Raw genomic sequence first — 26410 nt, forward strand, 5'->3', positions numbered from 1 at the left:
TAAAAATATTGAATAAATAAATGTACTTATCACTTATTTTTTACTTATTTAAATAAATATTTATATATTATTTAGTTGTCTGTTTAATAAAGATAAATAAAAACAATATGGAAGTTAATAAGGTAAAATTTTTAATTAATAAATATCTATCTGACCTATTTTTTGTGTTTTGTGTGCTTTTTGCCTTCCTGATCATTTCTTTTGACATATTGTATTTATCTATATATTTATTCCACTTTATTTAAGCTATTTTAATTTTTTGGATACAAAGGGATGAAAGTCAGTAGAAGGAAGACACAAAACGTATGTGTGAATGAGAGCAACACAGGTATAAAACAGCTCCAAGGAGCAGAGGTAGTGAAGGTAGAGGAGTTCAAATACCTGGGTCCAAACAGCGGAGGGTGGACAAGGCAGGTGAAGAAGAGAGTGCAGCAGGGTGGGGCGGGTGGAGACGAGTTTATGGGTTACCTTTGATCACCAACAGCACCTAAAGGGATCAGAAGAAGACACCTTTCATTTTATTAACATTTTTAAGGTGATTGTTTTTATTGTCTTGTCTTAAGATTTTTATGTTTTTACTTAATGAGCCCCTTTAATCTGATTCCAAGTTGTTTTAGCGTCTAAAATGACCGAGCATATTTTATACAGGCTTGTTTTAACAGTTTCATTTGTGTTTCTTATATAGGGGCGTAATTTCCAGGGGGGTTATGCCCCCCCCCAATAATCAGACCCAACCAATATAACTCCCCCAATAAAATTATGAATTATCTTGCAGAAATAGGCTGAAATAGGCAGCAAATTGCATGTCTAATCATTTGGGAATTTACCCAGATTTAAGAGATCTTAACACCCCCCCCATGTTCAGCACAAAGTTACGCCGATGTTCTTGTACCTGTACTGATGCCTTCATCTGTGACACACATTCTAAAATTCTGTGATGCCCTCAGTTACAGTGTTCAGTCATTTTTATGAAAGTTAAAAAAAAGTGAAAAACACAACTGTCCAAACACATTTATTTAGATAATCTTCATCTGGCAAGTGGAAAATTATAATCAAGTCCAAGAAAAAACAGCTTTCTTTTATCCTCCCACAGCAGACTGACAAAGTCATAGTAAGAAAACGACTAAAGACATCACGTAGAGTCTGCAGCAGCTCCAGGCCTCATTCAGTTGTGTTTCTCGTCAGATCTGCACCAACTGGTTGTAGTGCAGCACTTTCATAAGTCTGGCTCATAAAGGCTGTGGCATCTGAGTGATTGTGTGGTCCTTGAGGGATCAGCAGACCATAGGGAGGCGCTGTTGCACATACTCGCTATTGCAAAAAGAAATGAATCATTCCAGGGCCTCACCACAGCGTCATATTTTTACAGAGTTACACTGGGCCGACGGGGAGGGGGGAGACAAAGTAATACTTGCAATCTCATCCCTGTTTCAGATCCAGAGCCTGATGTTTGGTCTTTACATATTTTACTGCTTCCTCTGCTGCTTTTTCATAAAGAAAATGGAATCCATCTTAGATTTCTAGACTGTTTAAGTATCATAAAGATTCAAATGCTCTGCGAAGTGCTGCTGTTTCTTCTTTTGTCATTCCTATCTCGCTTAATTTCCCATGCAGAGTTGATCTGACGTATCCGGTTCCCTCTCCTGTGAGTCAGAGATTTAATATTGTTTATTCCCAGTTGCTGCTGGCAGACGCCTCAACACGTGTTGCAGAGTGTTTGTGTGAGCGCTTGGGAAAAAAATAAGATCGTTTGCATCCTGTCAGTGTGTTTCTGTGTCACATGACGTTTGTCTGGTCTCTCCAGCAATAACTAGAGGATTAATAGCGGGTGAGTCTAAAATATGACACCTTCACAGGGAAACAACAGAGCTGCCTGTGTTTGCTTCATCACGTCACAGTTTGATGCCCACTTTGCACATCTTGTCACTTCCTCTTTGGTTTATTGGCTCCACCATTAATCTCCTTCTCCTTTGTACTATTGTTTAGCTTAATGCAGGTTTCCTGGTCTGAAGACAAAGGCACCTATTACTCAGAACAGGAAGGCTGGTGTAAAAAACAATACAACACCAGCTAAGAGAGGTTCTTTGTTCAGTCAAACGTTTCAGCACTATACAAACAGGAAGCTTTCTTTTTATATATGTGTATATATATGAGAATCTACCAATATAATGTCTGTCTTCCAATAAATAATCTTTCACATCTGTTAGATTTCATATGTCCAAATATGTGGTTTGTCAAGTGCATGCCAAAAATAGCAGGATGTCCTGCCGGCTGCATACGGTCACACTTTGCAGTAAGTCAGTGTGACTTTCTGGTCATTTTGACCCACAATCCTCTGTGCAGTAGAATATCTGCCAGCAGACAGCAGAGGCCGATGATTCGAGTGATGTACCACCTGTTCCAAGTTGTATGCTTTCCTACTTTTAACTTTTTTTTTTTTAACAGTTTTTGTTTGTTTTTGGAGACAAATTATCAAGAGAGTCAAAGGTTAAAGGGTCGTACAACCCGCTGGACAACAACCCCCCCCCCCAAAATCTACGAGCAGCATTATGCTAAAGAAGCTCAGTGGAAGTGACCTCTCCACTGATGATGCATGTCAGACAACTGAGTGGGTGTAGGCTGATTTAAATGCTGACATTGCATGAAAGGCTATTTTATTTTGTCTATATTGTTGTGTTTTCATTGTAATGTTTCTATAATGTCACCTTATCCATAAACAATATAGTATAAAATCTGCACAGAGTTCCCAATTCTTTAAAGTGAAGTCGCTTTAGAAGTGCCGTAAACCTGCATTCTTTCTAATGGCCAGCAGGGGGATGCAAGAATAGGTCTGATTTGTACAGAAGTCTATGGGAAAACAGTCTTCGACTCCTCTGCTCTGTGACCTCAACAAGCACCTTCCTGTTATCTTAGCTGGTTTCAGAACACAAAGATGGAGACTGTAAAAAAAGCTGAGCTTGAGGTTGTCCGGCGTCAGATGATATAAGTGATGACCAGGTTCCAGCGTCTCCTGCTACATTAGTTAGTATTAATCTCTGGCGCTCTCCCACAGCGTGTCATTGTCCTGTCTTCCTCCCCTCACCCCCGGGCCAGTTGCACCAGATGGTTGCCCCTCCCTAAACCTGGTTCTGGCAGAGGTTTCTTCCTGTTAAAAGGGAGTTTTTCCTCTCCACTATCACAGGGGGTCATCTGATTGTTTTCTCTCTATTATTGGAGGGTCTTACCTTACCTTAAACGCCTTGAGGTGACTGTTGTTGTGATTTGGCGCCATAAAAATAAAAGTGAATTGAATGTGCTGCAGGGTCTTCTTTACTGGAGAGACACAAGCCTTATAAAGCTATTGATGTCATTCTCCAGCTCTTTTTTGTTTTTTTGTTAGTTTTTTAATACTAACCACTGCCCAGTGTGCCGATACACACCTTAATTAAACTTTTCAGTTAATTAAGCAGCTTCTAAAAAATGGACAAAATAGACAGCAGACTGCACAGTAACTTGTGGGTCTGAAAAGCAAAGTGGCTGTGTTTATTCAATACCCAGCAGGGATATTCCTGATTGGATAACGTGGCTCTTAGTGCAGTGGGTTACACTTTAACCAATCAGCAAAATATTCCTGGGACATAAATCCTTTGTGGTTACTTCATGAAGGACTTACAAACTCTGCCAAATCAAACATGTGGAGTTACCTGCTGTGGTGCCACCTTGTGAGTAAGGGAGCAGCTGAAAGTAGGTCTAAAACGAACATACTGCTCATTCCGACACTATTTTGATGTGTTTAAGGTCTCAGTCATTAGTTTAAAGTCTTAATACGTGAGCTTAAGTTCATTTTCGAATTCTTTATGAACAAAATGTGGATAGCCACTCCTTTAAAGCTCAAAGTAAGATACTTTATGCTGTCTGATCATCAAAAACAAGATTTTGTTGAATGACTGAGCGTTAATTCCAGGTGGATGGATTTTGTTTTGCTTTGGGATCACTTTTTTGGATCACTACAAAAACCAGGTCTTTTCTTACTGCTTTACCCTGACAGCAGATACCGTCTTTAACTTCAGAGTCTTTTCTTTTGTACTAGAAGCTTTCATGTAATCCGTATGTCCTAATGGACCCTCTTCCTCTGTTTATTAGCCACTATCATCGATTTCCTCAGCTTCATAGTGAATCACAGAATGGAAATTTATCAATAAAAGCCTCCCATACGAGCAATTTCTATGCTTTCTCACCGGAGTTGTACATTTGGACTAAAAAGCCTGCTCATTTATGGTCAGAAATGCATTCAGAATTCAAAGATGTACTCATCCTCAGTGCACATGTTGTAACAAAGAAGTGCACATTGCATCATGTGATGCACAGATGTGCGTGAGCCAAAAAATCTCAAGTTCAGAGCTTGAAATAAGAGAGAGAGTCAGCATAGCCTCGGGCTTTTCCAAGGAGAAAAACAGCACTGATCGTTGCCCCCGTTACCCGCTGGAATGGCCATTTTGTGTTCGGTTGTGTATTTGCTGTTAAACCACCAGTGGGTTTTCCACTCACAGAAGAAATGTTGACTGTAAACATTTCTTTACAACATTCATTAAACTCTGAAGATTTCTCCAACGTCAGAAATTTGAGATGATATTTTCTGTTATTAACTAAAAAGCTTTCATTTGTGTGGTCCTTGAAGCACTTCTACATAATTAGAGCTCAAAGCTGTATCCATAAAATGTATAGTTATAATATGGTGCAAAAGGCACAAACAATGAGAGAAAAAAAGGGATTTTTGGAGGGAAAACACAAAAATATCCCCAGACAGCTGAATAAGCTTCACCACAAAGATCAGTTTAATCTGTACCATAACTAGTTTACACTGAAAGTGCATCCTCATCCCCAGTATTGTCTCGTCAGACACCTCTTTGTCTCACAGTACTGCACTCACCAGCTGCAGTAATACCTACCACAAAGAGACAGAGGCCCTATTTTATAGACCTAAAAAATTCCACATTAGCAGCGGAGGCGTGGTCACGGTTTAAGCTGCAGATTTATCAGGTCTTGTTTGTTTGTCTTGAGTTTTCCATGACCCCATTCTTTTGGTCATTACCCAGCGCTTGCAACCATAGGTGAGCGTTGGAATGCAGAGAGACTGGCAGAGTGGAAGCTTCACCTCCTGGCTCAGTGGTCCACTCCACTGGTCTTCTTACCTGACTCTACACCACAAAACTGACTCAAATGTCAGACTTTTAACTAAAATAAGTCCTCACTTTATGCCCGTGGACTGGTAAATAAAACCGCTGCTGCTAAGTGAATGTCAAGAAAGAGTTTTAGTTTTGTATATTTGCTTTCCTGCTACGCTAATAGATCTGAACTGCAGCTTTAAGCAGACGAGAAGATCTTGTGTGTGACTCAGTCTCCTGGGTGCGGTGTTTGCCTGTCTAAGGACAAACTCAGCTGGAGACCCGAGAGAATGGAGACTGCCTTATCTGTCACTGTCTTGCTCATGCTGTGCCCAAGGCCAGGCACTGTGATAGAAAGCTTGCTACAGTGTCTGGCACTGGAGTACTTTTCCATTACACAGCACCAGAAAGGATCACAGCGCCAGCAGTAATTCTTCCAGACCGAGACAGGGAAGATATAGGAGCACCTGAAGATGAACATGTGGCTCACAGTTTTATTCAGAAAAGGGACAGAAAGCTCTAGAAAGCTATTCAGAGCTGCTGACGGAGGACGTCGCCAGTCAGGCAGTTTGTCACCGTCACTGAGCTTCGCTGCACAGAGGCCACAAATGGATGACGATGACGTAAGAGCTCACGGTCACGACTCTGCTTATGTCATCGTTTTGACTCATTCTTCAGTGCTTTGTTGTCTGGCTGGCAAACAGGCGGACATTTCACGGGTGTTTACAGCAAACAGGCTGCAAAACAGCCGGCAACCTTCTGATGTTTGAATGGTTCATTCGGTCAGAATGTAATGTGTGAATTTCGAGTGAATACACTGAATATTTTCACTCCAAATTCATTATGAGTGCAATACCAGCGTGATATAATACAGTTAGCTGTTCCAGTAGATGAACCAGCAAAAGAATAACTGGTGAAGCCAAGAGACATATTGTAAAGACCAGCATGGAACTGAACTGCTTACTGCCACATCTGCATCACATTATTAGCAATATAGAAAAACACTGGCCATAGCTTTCAGGGCTCAAAGGCGAGCTTCTGTTCACACAGCCAGCAGGGGGCAACTCAGCTACAGCCACCTGTTGACTGTCCTGCCCATACAGTTATTATGGAAGGGTATATTTGCTGTGGACACTAAAACTGTTTTTGCAGCAGGCTGTAAACATGTTTATTTCTGCGCTAAAGTTTAACAAAAGAGTCTGTAGGAACTGACATGCCTCAGCTTCAAATGGCCATTTGAGGAACTGCACTATTTTTTTTGTGAGAGCTGAGATGAATAATAACTATAAAGTGTTGTATAAACACATAGAGAGTGAGGTAGAAAAACCCAGTGCATCATGGGAAACCCCCAGGAGCTTACACCTATTGCAGCATATCAAAGGAAGGATTCAGGGTCGCCTGATCCAGCCCTAACTATGAGCTGTATTAAAAAAATGACAAGTTCTTCAGTGATCAGATTTAAAAGACTAACTCAAGAGTTCATAGTGGTGTTAATCAATGGGCCACGGCAAGGTGACTACATCCATCTTTTATCATCCACCTTTTCTCCCACTGATGCTTGTTAAAATGTGTGTTTGTATTAAGTTATTAAAACAGTCGAAGGATTTTAAAGATTTGATTCTGTCAACTTGTGACATATGTTTACATATTTAATGGAAAAATACTAGAAAAGGGGCCATGTTCACCTGTGCTCTGTACCTTGTGCTGTATTTTCTATATCCTGAGAAACTCCTGGTGAGTGTGTAAACTCCGGACCGCGGTCGGGTTCCGAACACCCGAGGCACAAGCACGTGCTCCATGGTGTGAGAAAAGCCTGTTTTGTGCAACCCAGTATGGTCAGAGTCCTCCTTTTCTCTCTTTTGCTGGGCCTCCGGGCAACAGACACATTAATGCACTCGCATCTTTTACACCCACCGCTTTGACCTTTCACCTGCAGGGATGCGCAGTGAAAACACAGAATACGCTCTGACACCTCTTAAAAACAAAGACATCGCCATCTGTTTGATTCTCAGCTTCCAGGGAGCGCAGTCACAAGCTCATTGCAGCTAATGAGAGAGACAAAACCACCACTGGAAATATTGTGGTGTAACATTTCCCGCTAAGAGTCCGAATTACTGTCAACATCAGATCCCCGGTTACTCATCGTGGAGCTGTTCGGCTGTTGACATCACAGCCCATAAAGCAGCTCATTAACTCACTGTTTCACTAGCGAGAGAATCCAAGGGCAATAATGACGCTTTTGTCTGGAGGGGGGCTGCAAGCAGAGAAAGTGAGAAAACCAAAGGGAAGGCTGGGAGCCAGTAGGTCACTGAGCTCACCTTACACCTCGTGTTCCCACAATGCTTTGGCTGCATCACACACTTTTTTTGCTGTGCAGAGCCAGAGGGGAAAAAAGTGAGTAAGCTGTTATTCTTAACTTTAAATCCCAACCAGCTTTTATTATCCGACACTGGAATATTGTGATCATGAGCTGACTGAGTAAACACCAGCACAGAGCTCCCTCCTGAGTCCTCAATGCAAAGAATATTTCCCAAGAGCCAACAGGTTGGGAAGGGAAGGCTCACTCTTCATTTTCTTCCCACTGAGCCAATAGATGGTTGAAGGTGTTGGTAGAGGAATATGAGAAGATGGCAGAGGACACACCTGGACACAGCTGCCCAGGTAGCTGCAGGTTTACACATGCTTTTGTTTGTCTGTACAGCTTCTGTATTTGCTGATCTCACGTCACCAAACAGAGATCTGCACAGTCTGTGCATTCTGCCACTTGTGTACCATGTTATAGAACGGTAACAAATATTAAAGTAAAACTAAGACTGACCTAAGTGTCCTTTTACAGGAATAGCAGACAGCTGAATTTATGAGCAATTAAAACACATTTTGTCATTTTCATACAGGCAGGGAGGTTTTCTGCTTCAGCTGCAGTACCTCTAATGTCCAGGTGAGGCTTCAGCAGGGAGTCGGTCCCTACAGACTCCCGTGTTTAAAAAACAAAACAAAACAGGAATAAACATGTTTACTATGACAGTCCCTGAACTGAACTTCTTGGCTATGTTTGTCATTTAATGCAATTATCTGACCAGTAATATGGAGTCTGTGCGGGTAACTGTACAAACAGTCCATCCAAAAAGGCTGAGCTCCGGTTTGGTGAATGAAATTATAGGATTTTATTTGAATGTTACTTAGTATTAATTAGCAGGGATCTGTGTCTGAGTGCTGCACTCTTACAGTGTGTGGATGCAGTTTGTGTTAGCTGATAATTAAGCAGTCTGTCCTCCCGTTTATATACGGTCACTTCTGGCTCCAAAGAAATCTGAGATGCAATGGTCATAAAGCTAAGGTCTGGCCAGTATTAGCCAACATTAATGCTACTATCCACGTACTGCTAACCAAGGCTATGTACTTCTATTGTGATGTCTGACACACATAATGAACCTGCTATCCTGAGTACCCATTTACACTGACAGCCGTTCAATAATGTCTTCTCAGTGTCTTAAATAACTAACCTGGTAATAACGCATTTATCTGAATGCACTTAACCCCGGTTTGATGATTCATAACAAATGTTTGACTCTCCTAAAGTAATACAGACTGTGCTGCTTCTTTTGTATTTAATCTTTTGTCAGCTTTTTGTTTACTCTGCACTTTGCAAACCTTCTTGCATAATTCACACTTTTCTTCTGTTTTGCCTTTTTCTTCCTTGTGCTGGAAATAACTCTGCAGAGCTGACAGGCTGCTGACAGGTCTGTCTTTACAGCACATCGCTCAAACTTTGACACCAATCCGGCACAACATTAAAAAATACGTGCCCGGAGTACCGTGCACTGCAGCTAAAACAGACAGCTCTCACCCTTTGGAAACGTGGACAGGACACTGCATGGATCGCTGTGGGTGTCCTGTGGTGTCTGGCCTGGGATGATGGCAGTGGATCCTTTGGGTCCTGTGGGCTGCTGGGTGGGGCCTCGGTGGATCAATCTTGTTCCGGGACAAATTGCAGATGCTCAGTTGGAATGGGATCTGGGGAATTTGGAGGTCAGATAGACACGTTGAGCTCTTTGTTGTATTCATTCATCTGTTCTGCTGAGGGAAACTGATGCTGTCGCATGTGCCTTTGCAGTGGGGGCATGCTTGGTCTTCAGCATAAACAGTATGTATGACTCTGTGTCTGAAAAGTAAAACCAATGTATAAATGCTTTTTGTAATGACCGGCAGGGGTGTGCTCTCTGGCTCTGCTGCAATGGAGGCATGGTACTGTAAGGAGGATGGAGGGGACAGGTGAGAGGGATTACAACTAATGAACTCTGCCCCTTTTTAGGGCCTGGAGTCAGGAAGGAGCAGTGTGGGAAGGAACTGGAAAGCCGGCTTCCCGGTGGAATATATATCGGGCCAAAGCAGCAGGAAACGCTGTATTTAAAAATAAAGGTGCTCAGATTGACACTTGAACTCTGTAAGGGTCCTGATCATTTCACAGTGTGACTCCAAAATTACTTTCAATTCTATAGCCTGATGGAAAACAAAGAGCTCTTCTATTGGACTCACACAGTTATTAGTATTTATTGCTGCTCTATTTTCTTTCTGAAGGTTCCATCACATTTTCTAAAATATGCAGTTTCTGACTTTTGTGCACAGTGTGCAGGAGCAAAAGGAGGATTACATATCAACCTTCAAGTGACTGAGTGAGGGCATTTATGAGACCAGCTGTATATTTCTATTCTATTTTTATTTCTATTTTCCGTTTTGACCTTTTTCATCTCTTTTTAATCCCTATCTGTTTCTCCAACTTTTCAGGAATTAGCCCATTGGTTTAGCAAGTATATATACATCTTTTTTAAGCATTACAGGGTTCTGTTTTGCTGTAATATGTTGGCAGTTATTCAATAATTAGTCAACTTTTCTCTTGGAGTGTAGACATTTTGCTCACATTTATTTAGAAAAAGAAAAAAAAATGCTTATCTGCTCCACATAAAATGGTACGCTGAATCAGAGATTCTAAATCACCTAGCTGGCTTTAAGAAAAGCACTCAGCTCAACAGGACTTCGCTAACCAGTTGGCGACAGCATGTTCATCTTCAATATACAGTCTGTGGTCTGCAGTGATGTTGTGCCAGGTGACACAAATTTAACATCAACTGGTGTTTCCCAGCAAAACACAGCACTCTAGCAGCACTATCCGCTTCACCCTCATGTTGGGCCTGAGTGGTCGATGTGATGATTTTGTTTGGTTATTCTCTTGCTTTTCATGTGATATCCAACCCGGTGATTTTGGCCTGTATCTGTGTAAAGTCAAAAAACAGGAAGTAAACATTTTTGTTGTTTACCCACTTCCTTCCATAATCCTGCATATTTAAAGTCGCTGACTCTGACTGTGGTTCCTCTAAATTTCCACGGTCTCATTTCAGTGCGAACGAAAACAAATTAAACCTTTTAAAAAGGACCAAAATTCAGCATTTAACCAAACCAGAAAATACAGAAACCATGTGTCCTTACTCAGCCACAGTGGTATCTAGTTCTGCAGCGTTTGTGGTTAAAGTGATTTCCTACAAAAGAAATAGTCCCTATTAAAATTCCTAAAAGTCAGCTTTTTGGATTAACCAGACTAATGAGAATTTTTCTGCAAAAGATTCTTCCTGTTTAATTATTCTTTTAAATGCCATTTTTAATCCTCTAAGCACTGCATGTAGAATTTACTCCACCACACGTTTTGGATTGAAACAGAATTCACAGGGATCAATATTTTTGATTGAACTGACCCTTTAAATGGCTTCCAATTGGCCACTGCCCTGCACATACACACTAAACTCTTACCTTTATGATTTATGTGTTCTCAGAAAACTGGTGGAGTTCTGTAATAAAGACTCGTTCAATATGAGTTGTGTTCAGACGGCTCTGTGGAGCCTCTTATCGTCAGACGTGAATCCAGGCAGCTGTTTTTGTCCTCGAGTGAGAGCGGTGGGAGCGAGCAGAGGCTCCCTAAAGTAAACAGGCTAGCTGTGCAAGCCCTGGAGCTGGGTCAGGGTCACACTGCATGGTACTCGCACACTTGGTCTATCCCTGAACATCCAAACAAAGCCGCTCACTTCTTTGCTGCCTGAGAACATTTGATTTGAGTTAGTTTTAGAGGAACTGTGGGTTTTTTTCCCAGTATGAGAAAAACTCCTGAGATTAAAAATCTCCTTTCTAAGAGTGTCTTTCAGATGTCATAAACTCATATTTTATTCACAGCAGAAAATAGAAAACATGTTCAACTTTAGACTGTGACCTTTTACTGTTTTATTTAAAATATTAGCTCATTTTGAGTTTGATGGCAGTGACACGTCTCAAAAAAATCTGGGAGGGGGGAAATGAAAGGCTGGAAAAGTAAGCAGTACTAAAAAGAAACAGCTGGAGGAACATTTTGTACCTAATTAGGTTAATTAACAACAGGTCAGTAACATGACTGAGTATAAAAAGAGCATCGTAGAGAGTCAGAGCGTCTCAGAAGTGGAGATGGGCAAAAAAGCATTTACAAATTGTGCAGCAATTTCAGAATAATGTTCCTCAGCGTGAACTTGTGAAGACTTTGAGTATCTCATTGTCTTATATGCTTTAAAAACAGATGACAGATTCTGTGCATGGGCTCACGAACACTTCCAGAAATCAGTGTCTGTGAAACCAGCTCACTGTTGAGAAATGCAGGCTAAAGCTCTATCATGCAAAGAAGGAGGCCTATATGAACATGATCCAGAAAAACAGCAAAGTAAACACAGAAAGCAGAAACTCAGTTTTTCACTAGTTTCTGAATCCCGGGAACCTGTTTTGGAATACTAATTCAGTCTCAGAACCCTGGACTGTAATGATATGAGAGGGTCGCTGGAATTAAGTTGAAATGAGGTATATTTTCTTAGATTTTAGTTCATTTTCAGCTACTTATCGTATATAACGTTTGACAATGATCTTCCACTGGAGAACAAACTGGGTGCCATTGGGATGCTACAACACCATCATGACAGACACAGCTGCCAGGGAAGCGGAAGAACATCACATCAAGAAGGCCCTGAGTAAATGTGGTTATCCCAGCTGGTCAAAGCTGGGAAGGCACCTAAAGAAAGCTCCAGCCGATCCAGGAGAGAAGGACAACTGCTGTCTAAGCGAAAACTCGTAGGGATCCCGTATGTGTCAGGAGTATCGGAACAGTTGAGATCCATTTTTTCTAAATACTGCGTCTCCGTGGCTTTTAAAACCCAAAACACACTGTGCAAAAATTGGTCAACCCCAAGGATCGGGTCCCCCCAAACAAACAGAGTAATGTAGTGTTCGCTGTTAAGTGCCAGGAGGATTGCCATGATCGGAGAAACAAAACAACCTCTGGTGAAGCGGATGCGACAACACAGAAGAGCTAACTTGTCAGGCCAGGACTCTGCTGTCTATTTACACCTACAGGCCAGTGGACACCCTTTCAATGATGAGGATATACGCATCCTGGACAGGGAGGAACGCTGGTTTGAGCGCGGAGTCAAGGAGGCCATTTACGTGAAAAGGGAAAGACCATCTCTGAATGGAGGAGGGGGCTTAAGGGTGCATCTTCCACCACCTTAAAATGCTGTGATTGCAGCCATTCCCCAACTCTCTGTGAATGGTACTCATGGCCATTGATCAGTGGTCTTTGATCAGTGGTTGTTGATCAGTGGTCATAACAATTTGCATATTAATGATCAAGGAACTGACCTCACAGCCCGTTGTTCTTTCAGTGGTGCTAGTTTCAGTCATTGTACAAATGTAGCGTTTATAAGGCTGGGGAAACCTGCACTCAAGAAGTCACTTGGATAAACAAAACGTGAGACTGAACGCTCAGAAGTCATGTGCTATCTACTGTATAATGAAAAGCGCTTTGAGGCGACTTTTGTTGTGATTTGGCGCTATATAAATAAAATTGAATTGAATTGAATTGAATTGAATAGATGAACAGAATCAACCTTTTGGGATTTACTTACCTGCATGATTGAGCATGCATCAAGACATTGTCAGATTACCTGCAGCATGCTGGGCATCAGTCTAGGTGGTTTGCTTTGGAACATTTTAATTGGTCTTCATACGTATTAACACCAGACAACAGTCGAGACAAATAAGCCAGCTCCTAATAAGTGTTTACCCAGCTTTACACTCTGAGCACTGTTTGGGAAGACTGAGAACAATTTTCAAAAGGATTTCCAGCATGAATGCCACTCAGTCTATTATTCAACTCGTTCAGCTTCACAGCTAATGAACTCCGGCACCAGCTGGCTTTAAATTCTGAGCAGAGAGAAAGAGGCACTCAGATTTGAGTACAATCATCCCATGCGCTCTTTTATTCACAGAAGTGTTTGGTGTTTGATGAAACAGGCATTATGGTTAAGTGCTCTTGTGATCGATCATTGTGAATACATGTGAGCGCCTCTCTTCATCCCGACAGTTACCGTTGGCATCCAGCATAAAGGAAACTATCCATTTTCTAACGCTAACATTAGAAATAGGTTTACTTTATGCTTTATTGAATATTTGATTCAGCCTGAGTGACCCCACACAGCCGGCCTCGAAAACTAATCTCAAATGAAACAACATCAGTCTGGAGAGACTGGTCAGGAAACCGTCACATGTATTATACCAACTTTACTTGAACGCTACCAGTTTGCCTACAGGGAGATCAGGTGCACACAGCACTGAAGAACCTGGATCTTAAGAACACGTATGTCTGCATGCTTTCTATTGACTACGATCCTGCTTTTAATACAGTCCTCATCCCCAACATGGAGTCTGCTTATAAGAAGAGGGGTAGAAAGGAGACCAACTGTCCTGGGACTCCGACACAACTTTGGCCGCTCAACAACACATCTTTTACTTCAGGAAACTGAGGGGAGAAAACCAATGTGCAATAAGAGTTCTGTTCTGCCTGTTCAGCTGCACAAAGGCAGAACAGGAAGCCATCCAGAGGGTCATTACAACTGCTGGACAGAGCTGCCAGATATCAGCTCCACCTCTGCAGTTTGCAGTGATCAGTCTGTATCCTCACTAACCCAAACCGGTCCAGCTGCTCCTGTCTGGCAAATGGTTCAAGATTAAAACAAGACTTCTTATGAGCTCCTCAACTCTCCCTGCTAGGTGCTATAGTCATTGTTTAAACTTTTCCATTTATTTATGATTTATTCTTATTTTTCCTTCTTATGGAGGTGCTGTACTGTCTCATTGTTCATCCATTTTCTTCCACTTAGTCCTCTGACACATATAATTTCAGTTTAGTTTAAATTTTTTTGTCTTTTATTTTAGTTTTTCCACACTGAAGTTTTAAGTTTAGGTTTAGGTGGCTGCACTAACCCTACTGTGGACGTTTGCTTTTTCTTTAGAGGGCTCCTCATTTTGTCATACAAAGCTGTACAGCAGCTGTTTCCATTTATCTTTTATATAATGTTCTTCCATGTAATACATTACCATATTACATACCATAAATCCAGATTTACGCCCGCAAGTGTGGTCATAAAAGGGAGCAGAGATACAGTGTGAGCGTTTTAAAAGTTGAGGGATTTGTCCAAAACAGAATCAGGTTTTCATCAGAATTGAAATTCTTTTTTGCTTTTCTGCCTCAAATGCATACTTAGTTCTTAATTATACAGTGTCTAACTATAGAGTATCCGAAAAGTGATTGCAGCAAGGAGACTTTAATAGCTTTGTGGCTCCTCCTATAAACTTTAATTATAGTCAGTGTGAGCATTGTTTTGAAAGAATCGTTTTTCATCTGGCCGTAATGAAAACGTGTTGGCGGGTGGAGAGGAGGAAGCCGGACAATATATCTCCCCATCTTTTTCAGTTCAGGAAGGAAACTTGCACCACAGGGACTGCAGGTCTCTGAGGGCGGGAGGCCTCTGCAGGCGTGTGGCTCTCCACCGGCCGCTGGCTCAGGGGACAGCTGTGATCGGCTGCGGCGTTTGGCTCGTGCTCCGAGATAGCAGCTGCCATAAACAAACAGCTCTGAAAGCTGCTGGCTTGAGCCCCAGCTCTTTTCAAGACAGTCCAGTGACCCCAGTGACCTTCACCCAACTCACTCCATGAAGTTTGGACAGATTTTGAGAGTCAAGCTGGTAAAGAAATCCAAAACAAACTAGATGAGAACGAGGACAAAGTGGCTGCTAGACGCTTTATTAGGCTGTGGGGTCCTGATGTGCTATTGGAAGATTCAGAGGAAAGATTTAATAAAAATTAAAAAAAAAAAAAAAAGGTTTTGGCTTTTTTAACTCCACTATATGGGATTAAATTCTAGTTAAAGTAAGCATAAGACACACTCCTTATCTGCTTATCTGGAATGTACAGTTTTCATGTAGACTGTGAGTCTTGGTTGCAGTTTCTAACACAGCTTAAATGTGTTTTTCAGCCCTGAAATTTTATCCTCATCAACATACATTTCTGGGATTTCAACTGAATGATGTGTTAAAAGCATATTTACAAAAAAAAATCGTATTATTTTCCGTCTTTCCTGTGTTCAAATACAGGAATAAACTTTTGTGTTTCGGGTCAAGCATTCTTTGTCATGTTTTATGACTTTAAGGCGCCTTAAAACCACGACGTCATCGGGAATCAACGTCACCATAAACAAATATGATATTTGTTCACTAATCAGCTTTACAGGCGCTACCGGGGGATTTACCTTCCACAGTCTCTTACCTCTCTGCACACTTTCATTCCTGTGGTTCTTCCATCTGTTTGTTCAGTTGTGTGACTTGAACGCAGCTTTCTTTATAAAACCCTGTGAGCTGTTGAACAGATAATCCAAACAATCTGCCTCTGAGCTTTTACTTATGGCGATATGAAGCAGTCTGGAGTTTACCTTCAGCCAATTTAAGCCCAGAGAAGCTGCTGATGTCATCACAGCTGGGTAGCTGCATTATTCTTTCTCCGAGATACTAACATGGTTATTTTAATGTTTCAATAAAAGCTCTTGTTGCCACCGTCACAGCCTTTTATTTCACTTTTTTTAGGTGAAATAAAATTAAAACTGAACACAACAGAGTTTCACATTAAATAAATGAGGTTTTTAATCCAGGTTTTCACACAGCACGGTTACATGGATTTAAGTACAGGTTATAATTGCCAAACTGGACAAGACACTTTAATAAAGGATGGACAGAGGAAGCAGATGGGACCTCGTTCATTGCATGCAAATCTTGTTTCGCCACTGACTCAGAGAGAGCCTCTCATTACTCCCAACATGACTGATCCAATGTTACTACCAGGAGAGTATCTCAGTCAGCTCTGTGAATGCGATTATGTGCATGAAAGTCACGTGTTTGGGAAATCTTGGAGGAGAGCCTGATGAGCTGTGTTTTCCACAGCCATTAACAGTATCAAATTCACTTTGTTTTGTTTTGTTTGTAACGTGCTGCCAATGTACTTCCACTTCATCCAGTAACCAAACAAACAAAAGAAAAAAAAAGGTTGAAGCTGTCCAGAGAGCCCAGTGGAGCCCAAATCCCCCACAGAACCATCATGGAGATGTTCATTTTAACTGTTTATATGATATGTTTATATTCTTCATGCCAGACTAATAGAAACAGTGGTTAAAAAATAAAATATACATATGTATACATATGGATGAAAACATGAACCAAGTCACTGTTTTAGAGGGGACCTATTTCCAACTTCATATTTTATTCTTATACGGGGCCCTGGTGCAGCTCGTTCTCATGTTTTTTTCTGGTTTAAACTCGTTTAAATCAAATTAACAGGAATAGCCCCAATGGCAGTGGTGTGAAATATTTCAAACGCCTGACACTTCTTTTGGATTTTCAATTACGTGCTACGTTAACTGCGGAAAAACAGGGTTTGGATTAAAGGAAGATTTCTTTTTTTTTTCTAAAGATCAGTTTTCTCGGTTGCCAGGCTGATGCCTCCCATATGAAGAGTCTTGAAACATACAGCACTCACTGTAGAAACACATTCGCTTCAGGTCTAATCAAACAAAAAAGGGAGAATCTCTGTCCATGAACATGAGCAGAAACGTTATACAAAAACTGCCTCCCTTTAAACCAGCTGTTTCCTGATTGGCTGCTCCTCTCATACAGAAGGTTTGAACAGCTTTCGGCTGTCAGTAACTGTGCGGGGTAATTTTGCCAGTGCAGCTGCCACAGCAACTACCAAAGGCAACCGCCTATCTCTCTTTCACTGATTGATTGGCTGTTTGAAGCGATGGATATACGTATGTAGCGTTTGGCTCACAGGGATTACTTGTAACTTTGGCCATGTTTAATATGAGCACCTGCCACTGGAACAGGAGATATAAGACAGAGTAAAATAAAAGGCATAATAGGTCACCTTTAAATGTATATGTGAATATGTATTAAAAATGTTTATGCACCAATAAAAAAACTCCTCACATGTCTATAAATTGTCAAATTCACAGTCAAAGTCTGTCATTCTGCACAGGATGTACTTCCACTGCCGATCTCTGAAAGAAAGAAAGAACATCTTGTGAGTCTAACGATCACACGTGAATCAAGTTTTATCATTTCCTCCATGTCTCGTCTGGTGTGCCAATAAATTCTGATCCCGTAGGTCTGATTTTAAGATACAAACTGCAGCTGCAGTTAGACATGGAAAAATGTTCTTGACAAACCTTAGCACTCCACTGAAGGTGGTCTGGGCACCTCGGATGAAGTATCCATAACTTGGGACAACTAGCTCTCCCTCTTCTCTGTAGTATTCAGGAATGTCAGTGGTCTTCCTGCAGGAAGCAGCAAATCACAATTTTATAACCATTTGCTGATGGAGTCCGTCTGTTTTGTAGCATTACAGATAAAAACATTAATACCACACTCACAGTTTACCTAACAGCATCGTTAAAGCCAACTAAGTAACATCTTATATACTGTACAAAAGATGTAAGTCAAGCCAATATGGCTTAAACCTGCATTCTGTCTAATGTCCAGCAGGTGGCAGGAGAAAAGATGTGTGACTGCCTAGAAGTCTATGTGAAAATTAGCCTACGTCTCATTTAATTTTAAACCAGAGTGAACATTTTTCGGAGGCTTAATGGTGTCAATTGATATTTTAAAGTGTATTTAAAACAGTGTGATTATTTTTTAAATATGGTCTGACTGGGGAAAAAAATGAGGTAATACTGTAGGGCTAGCAAGTGAGTTAAAGAGCCTTAAGCCTGCATTCTTTCTGATAGCCTGCAGAGGGCGACTCCTCTGGCTTAAAAAAGATATCCAGTTGTATAGAAGTCTGTGAGAAAATAACACTCAGCTCCCTTATTCAATGAGCTCAGTAAGCACTTTCCTGACAAGTTTATGGGTTCAGTCACTAAAACACGAGTTTTATTTTGTCGTAATTTTATGATCAAATTCTGTGGTCACATTATGGTCGTTATTAGAGTCAGGAAGGGGGATAAAACTTCCTTTTATAACCAGACTTGTGAAGTCTGGTTTCAAAAAGTTGATGACATCTAAAATTTTCTGCTTGACGCTTCAAAACCTCAAGTTGTTCACAATTTCTATGGTTGAATTTTGCATCCCCACTCAAAAAAATCGAAATCCATTCCAATCTGAAAACCTACATGCAGGAGTAGGGACAGCGGCGTTTGTAGAAGCAACAGTAAAACTGCCATTCCCGGTCAAGAGTGGACTCAAAGTACTTGCTCTGAACACCTGCTACCAGGCCGTTACGGGTGCATGTTGAAGTCCTGCAAAGACATATAAAAGTCATTAAGTGAGTAACACTTACTTATTATATATTCAACAGTTAACAAGCTGAGAAACAGTTTTGGATGAGACTCATTTAGACAGTTTGGTGGAAAGACCAGCTATTTTATGTTTGGGCTATAGACATCGAAAAATACCAAGCCTGAGCAGCGAGGGATGCAGCATGCATAGACGTTTGTCATGGCAACATGGACCTGGCCTCCAGCCATTCAGTCGGGGGTTAAGTTTCCCTGCAGTTTAATGTCATCCCTGGTGTAATTCAAACAGACAGCTATGTTAACGAGGGGCAGGCGAGGCTGCGGTAAAGAGCCTTCACAGTGTTTGCAGACCAATCAGTGGGATGGGTGCAGTCAAGCTCAACTTGAAATAAATCTAAAGAGCACAAATGTGTTCTGCTTTCCAAACCAGAAAGAGTCATCTGAAACAGATAAGCGGTCTGTTTGGAGGGGGAATTGTAGACTGACGTCTCTGTGTAAACAGCGGGTTGAATCATAGACCCAAACAGGTTTTCTAAAGGTTGACCCAAGTCCTTTAATTAGATCAACCTTTCAGTGGAACTGATAGTTAGTCAGAAATGTTTATATCAAGTTGGAAAGGACTCATTTTATTTTCTTCTTCGCTTTAGTGGATTCTTACTGTCTGAGTCTATTGTGCATTGCAGCGATCCGTTTTATCCTTTTTTTATGAATGGCATATTGCGAAAGTTCAGAAACATGTGAAACTTGTGGCCTACAAAATGCACGGATATCCCTAAAGAACACAATTGGACGAAGCCCTTTAAAATTCACTGTTCCCAGAAATTTCAGCGGAAAACACTTATGGCTGTTCTGCAGTGAGATGGTGATTCATACAGACCCAGGAGGACCTGGATCTGTTCCTCTGAATGAAACAACAGAACAAAAAGCAATGTTTTATGAAAATAACAGAAGGACAAATATGTGGAAAGTCTGAGAACAGCGGAAAGTTATTACATACTAACTCTGAGTATGACAACCTTATAGGTCCAAAGAACTTCAGCTTAAAAAGTAATTTAATAACTGCTTTGAAATTATGTTTGGCTGGTTGCATCTGCTTATAATGTAAGAAATGCCTGAGTAAATAAAGCGGAGCAAGTGCAGAGGCTAGTGTTTATGTGGTGGTTTCTTTCATAACTGAATATTTTTTTTTCCTGTTCTCACAGGTTCAGCACTGTTACCATTCTGAGAACCTCCTCCATCATATAAACGACTAACCATGTGCTGCAGATGGATTGTCTCAGAGGTTTTCTTGGCTAAGGTTTGGTCCTCTGCTCATTGGGAACCCTCATTATAAACTTTTATTAAGGACAGTTTAACCCTTGTCCTCCATCTTCCCTGTGCTAATGTGTTTACATTAACCATAGCTCTGTAGCTAGCCACCAAGTGGCACATCATTATATGTCCAACTTTAGAAAATGCTTTTTAATCTCCTTGTTTACATTCAAAGCTCTTTCAGCGCTGTGTTTCAGTTCGATTTAGAAATCCTTCAATCAGAACTTGGTGTATCATCTGTAGATAGAAGTTAGCAAGAAGTTAGCTAGTCTAACTCAGCTAAACCTCTTTTTGTGGATGTGTGGACGTTAAACTGCACTGGGACTCCAGGGAGAACAGACACACTGATCTTTTTATTGTGGAATTTGGACCATTTCTAAACTCTCGGTGGTGTGTTGATTGATTGATTTCACACCTCACAGGGATTATATTTGGTCCTCTGCTTTGCACTTTAATCTCCACCTTTAGTTAATAATAGAACCTATGAGTTTAAAGCCTGTGATGTCTATTCCTGAGATTTTGCTGCTGTGTTTAAGTGATCCACCCAGTAACAGTGGCATTTTAGGGCTAGTTAGAGCAACAACCAACAAAGCTGTGCCTCTTGGAATTGCCTGAAGTTAACAGCTGAGTGATGGTTATTGGCTCCAGGATGCATTACTTGTATAATTATTACATAAAAGAACAAATCCAAGTGTGTCCACAGCTGCTGCACTGAGGAAAAACAAGATTTTCCTGCTTGCAATCTGATGTTTCCATTTGGGATTTTCCTTTGAGTGCATTTACAACCGAATGCTCTCAATCACTGTGCATCACTTATTTTGGTATTCCTGTAATTAGCTGGCTAAAGCCCTTAAAAGCCATTTAGTATAACGTCATTTTCAGAAAGATTATAAACTCCAACAGTTAAGCAGACTGAGTTTTGTGCATCTTCATATGTCAGACTTGAGATCCTTTAAATGATTTACTGCTGTGAGCCAACTTACAGCTGACTGCTTAAACATGAATGACATTTTCTGATCTAACTATAAACCTGGAACACATATGACTGTCTTCCAGCATGCCTCAGCACACAGCTGTAAAAGTTTTAAAAAGCAAATAAAAGTTGGCACCAAGTAAGTAAAAGACTGATTAAGACTTAGCGGACCCACCACTCCATCCCAGCACGGTTGATATCGTCCCACCAGCAGTCACTGGGCTCCCCCAGACCCGCAGGTGTGGGCTGGCACTCAAACGACCACAGGCGGTCGGAGCCATCATTCTCACTGAAGTAGCTCCTGATGGCCACGATGACTTCACCGTGGGGACACTGGAAGTTGAATCCCTGACGGTAGCCATTGACCCAGCCCATGTCATAATGGTCTTGAGACTGAGCCGCCACTGAGGCCAGCAACGCCAACAGCACCAGAGCTGGATTCATGATGAGGAGATCAGTCCATCTGCTGCACGTCTTCACATCTGCCTCAGCTTATACTCCTCCAAGCCTTTTGTTGTCCAGATGTTTTGTATCCAGGAGTGATGTGTAATTTGCAGCTGGCAGGATAAATCCACAAGTAGACCTCACGTCATTTTAAGGTGGACTCTGAGACAGAGCCTTCACAAAGTCCTAGTGCAGATGAAGGTTTACCTTAAAAGACAGCGCTGTAATCCTCTGGAGAATGCATTCGCGTGTTAACCGTCTAAATATGGAGGATGAAATCATCTTAAATATTTGATGTCTTATTTTTTCCAAATTTTTAATTCTTTTTTTTTTAAGTTTGGCAACAGCTGAGCAAAAACTGAGCAGTGCAGCAGGTCTGTATAAATATTGTGCTCAAAATCATGAAAAACTATACAAATTGTTGATATGATGTGTTTTTCTTAACCGCAATAAATTGAATAAAAAGACAATTTGCCATTCAGCTTTTTCAAAAAAGAATCTGGTGTTAAAAATAAAAGCAAAACAAACAAACAAAGACAAGACAGCAAACTTCTAAATGGACAGTTGATGGCAGCACAGTAGTTATTTCCATCTTTTATATACAGCCTTTAGCCCGAGAATTTTTCTTTTTTTTCAACCACCACATGAAGTTTTTCATATATACTAAATTTACTGTGTGGAAATTAAACACGAGAAACTATTAAAATGAGCCTCAGTGGCCACAGGAGGTGCTGTGGGTGACCATAAACATGGGTGTTGCAGTTAAGTGCGAGTCACTCCCACACACTCAGTGCTGTGCTGTGAATTTTCACTACCATGCCAAGAAAATAGTCCCAAAGGAAAACACTGATTAGCCCTGCTCGTGCAATGTGTGACTTAAAAAAACAAAACACAAGAGCCAAGCTGCTTAGGGAAACTACTGAGCCGTTTTAAAGACATTAAGCTCTACATTTGTGACCTCCTTTCCGTGGTTTAAGGGAAGTTAGAGGAACAGCTTCAAGTTAGCATTTAATATCATTAAAAAAAACTGGCACTAGACCTCAGCAGAGCAATATCCATTGCAAACAGTAACACACATGACACACCTTTAGAATGTGTGAAAACCAGGCACAAATGCACATGCACATGGGAAAAAGTACAGTGGATGATTGCAAAGTTTCCTTGCTGTTTGGCAAAAAACCATTATTAAACATCTCCACAGTTTCTCCTGTTCCTGTGAAACAGCATTCCTGTAAAAGCATGACTGCTGTCAGAAGATGTGCTTGGATTATTTATGGAGCGTGGTGTGAGAATCACTTCTGCAGGTGTTGCTTTTGGTCACGCTTGCTTATTTTATGTCCTAATTTAAAAAAAAAAAAAAATCTAACAAGAAGACGTCACAAGGGATCTGGAGCACATCTTTCACCTCATTAAGTTGTCAACACACTGTTTTGTTTTTTTGTATATGTAAGTTTAATATGGACAAAAACACATTTGGAGACTGGATTTATTTTATTTTCATTTATTAATTTAATTTAAAGATATATTGTTCATATGATTAAATATGAGTAGTTACCTGAGTACTGGATTATAAAAGGGGAGGGATTCTTGGAAGAAATTATTTAAATATAGCTAAATATAAGGTCTTTTTTCAGCATATACTGATCCATCCAGACAATAATAATAATAATAATAATAATTTTTTTTCCATCTTTTTTTTCCTCTTCAGCTACATTTAAATAATACCGGTTTTACACAATGTCCCAACTTTTTTACACATAGGTTGTACTTTTTACCGTGCTATATTATTCTTATGACTTTAAAGGTTTTATTTCTAACCACAATTTTTTTAAAATATATTAATTGCTTGGAAAATATGACGCTTTATTATAGTCATAAGACATCACTTGCAAATAAGTCAATGGTAAGTCATACAAATTTTTACACATATTTAATTATGTCATAAATTTGAAGAAACACACACACACACACACACACACAGACACACACACACACACACACACACACACACAGACACACACACACACACACACACACAAACAGTGTGGTGAAAGTTATGATCAAACTTAGGTTTCACATTTAAAAATACATCAAAATGTTCATCATGTTGCCAAGCAAAAATCCAGCAATTGTCTGAAACAACCCATTTTTTCCTTTTATGCACCAATTACAGTTGACAAAAGCATCATTTTAATTTCAACAGGATAAAATTACCCCTTTTTGACATTCACTAAAAAGTCTACCTGTTTGTTTTTAACTCTTTTTAATCTGATTAAATATATCAGATTACAATAATACAATAACAGTGCATTAGTACAACTCCAAATCATAACAAAGATCACCTGAAGACGCTTTATATTGCAAGGTGAAACTCTACTACAATGATACTGAAAAAACTCCAATAATCAGAAGACCCACTATGACCAAACACTTGGCAACAGTAGGAAGGAAAAACTCCCTTTTAACAGGAAGAAACCTCAGGAATAACCAGGCTCAGTTAGAGTCAGTCATCAGCCTCTAACTGGTGAAAGAATTATTTTAAAGAAAGTAGCAACATTTTTGACTTTAAAGGCAATTTTTCAGATACAATCCCAAACATTTGAAGCTTCCTGCTTCTTAAACATGGAATGGTTATTTGGATAAAAGAAACACTGTAAAGCTGTACCTTTGGGTTCTCGGCTATAACTATCAATTATTTGATTGAGAAAATAATCAGCAATTTATGATTAATTAAACATTTTTATGAGAAGTTATTACCACAATAAAATGCCGCTTACAGTCACAGTAGACCAATGTTAGGGGGTTCAATATACAACTTTTATTAGTGCAGTGAGGACAGAAATCCATTTGATCAGTGTGCCTGAGAAACTGATCCCATGTGAAAGGCCATCGTCAAAGCATCTAAAAATAAATAACAGCACATGCTCATCAGGAATGTGAGTGAGTCACTGCAGGAGTTCCACAAAAGTCAAAATGGAGCAGGGTATTTATAGGCACTATTGTCTATTTAAAAATCTCTATTTAGAGCAGTTCTGTTGCTGCTCTGAGAATGTAGGGCTTCATTCATGATACTTTGATCTGAATGTGACATACACGCTCTACAAGCCGAAGATCACACAGAGGCAGCGGCCGGGCCTCTGACTGAAAGCGGATTCTCACGGTGTCGATGTGCCGATGTCTGAGCTCCGAAATCTCCTGCGTGCAAACGATTTGACAAATGAAAGATCATTTAACATAACTGGTATCTAACATCAGGATGAGTAACATGAACATGCTGAAAAGATTTTTCATGCAGTATGTGATCAAAAAAAACATCTTTGAATCAGATGTGTACAAATAAACACAAATAGGCATCTGCTTTTCATCTTCAAAGCCCATCATTCACGCACCCGCATCCATTTAGACAAGAAGAAGCAGCACCCCATTTGTTTACTGCGTTTGGCTAAAGAACACAGGAAAGTCTGTGTTTGTATAAATGCTTCATAATTTACCCACAGAGATATTAAGTGTACAATTCACACCATACGTCAGAGTTTACACCTCTGTGGGTCTGTTTGAAGGCACTTTGGCAAAACGCTAAAGTCAGCATGAGCACATAACTGATATTTGCCTCTAAGACCTCAGCCACACAGGCCTGGAGACCAGGCAGCAACCTTGAGGGAAAACACGGCATTCCCTGAATGCTTGGCAAGTGGTTGCTGGAGGTTACTGGCTGTTGCTGGGTGAAATCAGTTGCAAAGACGGTGCTGTACCAAAAGCCTCCTCATGATTGCTTTGGTTGCTAGCAGACCGTTAGACTGCAAGTCATTATTTCCCAGATAATTGCACTGAAGAAAGAAAAAAAAAAGCTTGAAAAGGCACCAAAACCATAAACATCCAGAGATCCAGCTCAGAGACTGTAATAAGCTGAGGTGTAGCCGGCCTAGGTTGGCATCCAGATGTCAGTAAAAGCGGTCGGTGTCACGAGTCTGCAGAGCTCGTAGATTGATGCGAAGTGTTAAGATTTAAAATTCAGACACAGACACACAGATGCAGATAGAGCAAACAGAAAACACACCTTTATTGGTGGATACGAGTCTAACAAAGTCATGTTAAGTCAGACCCAGCAGGAGTCACACCAACAAAGCCACTGAGAGGGAAACGAGAAACTCTGACCAACACTAAGCAGGAGACAGCGCTATATATACACACAGGAGGGCAATCGGGGGGGTGGAGACAGCTGGGAAAAACAAGACACAGCTGAACTAATCACAGAGGACAAGACAAGAGACACCAAACACAGAGCCTGAGACTAACAAGATACGCACACACGGGGGGGAAGGATAAACAAAACCATAACCTGCAGGTTTTAGTATTTCCACAATGACTTTATGTATCAGATTGCTGCTTGAGTTGAAGCAAAAAAAATCTTTTTGACCTGATGGTGGAAGAGGGAAAAAAATGTGGATTTTTTTGGAAGACACTAAAGCATTAAGGTTATTCTTTGTATAAACACACTGGCTGAGAAAAAACAGTTTTCCCTGCCCAGTGTTTCATTCAAACTCTGTATGGAGAACAATGTCCTGTCTATTAATTACTCTGGGAAACAGGCTCGTTTCTAAAGTCTGTCAGCTCAATAAAACTCAGTGAAGCTGGTATTTGGACACGAGCAGCTGCCAAGTAGATGCTGTTTCTCTCAGAAATGTCTTGAAACAGTTTGTACAGGAGCAGAACAACCTGTCGTCTTCCAACTGTGTACACTGTGTTGCCAAGTAAAAGAAATACAAATATTCAGCAATTCTTCTTATCTTTTATGAGAAATGTTTCCATGTAACACACTGGAAGTTTCAGGGGCTGCTGTGGTATTCAAGGTCAGAAATG

The 26410-nt window shown here is 40.6% G+C and overlaps 1 protein-coding gene and 1 long non-coding RNA gene across 2 annotated transcripts; one reads left to right on the forward strand and one right to left on the reverse strand.

The window, feature by feature from the left end:
* Positions 1–5600: 5600 nt before the first annotated feature.
* Positions 5601–9583, forward strand: LOC120436162. Its single transcript, XR_005610196.1, has 2 exons — positions 5601–5767; positions 9457–9583. It is a non-coding gene; the product is annotated as an uncharacterized LOC120436162 (long non-coding RNA).
* Positions 9584–16155: 6572 nt separating this feature from the next.
* On the reverse strand, positions 16156–21809 carry dpt (dermatopontin). The gene is made up of 5 exons (XM_031730535.2): positions 21758–21809; positions 21282–21663; positions 18700–18825; positions 17758–17865; positions 16156–17589 (listed from the first exon to the last, which is right to left on the reverse strand). Exons 2-5 carry the CDS (start codon positions 21548–21550, stop codon positions 17523–17525), a joined length of 570 nt encoding a protein of 189 aa, XP_031586395.1. The 5' UTR covers positions 21551–21663; positions 21758–21809; the 3' UTR covers positions 16156–17522.
* Between the last annotated feature and the right edge of the window lie 4601 nt (positions 21810–26410).

Source organism: Oreochromis aureus, linkage group 23 (assembly GCF_013358895.1).
Source record: "Oreochromis aureus strain Israel breed Guangdong linkage group 23, ZZ_aureus, whole genome shotgun sequence".
Taxonomy (NCBI): Eukaryota; Metazoa; Chordata; class Actinopteri; order Cichliformes; family Cichlidae; genus Oreochromis; species Oreochromis aureus.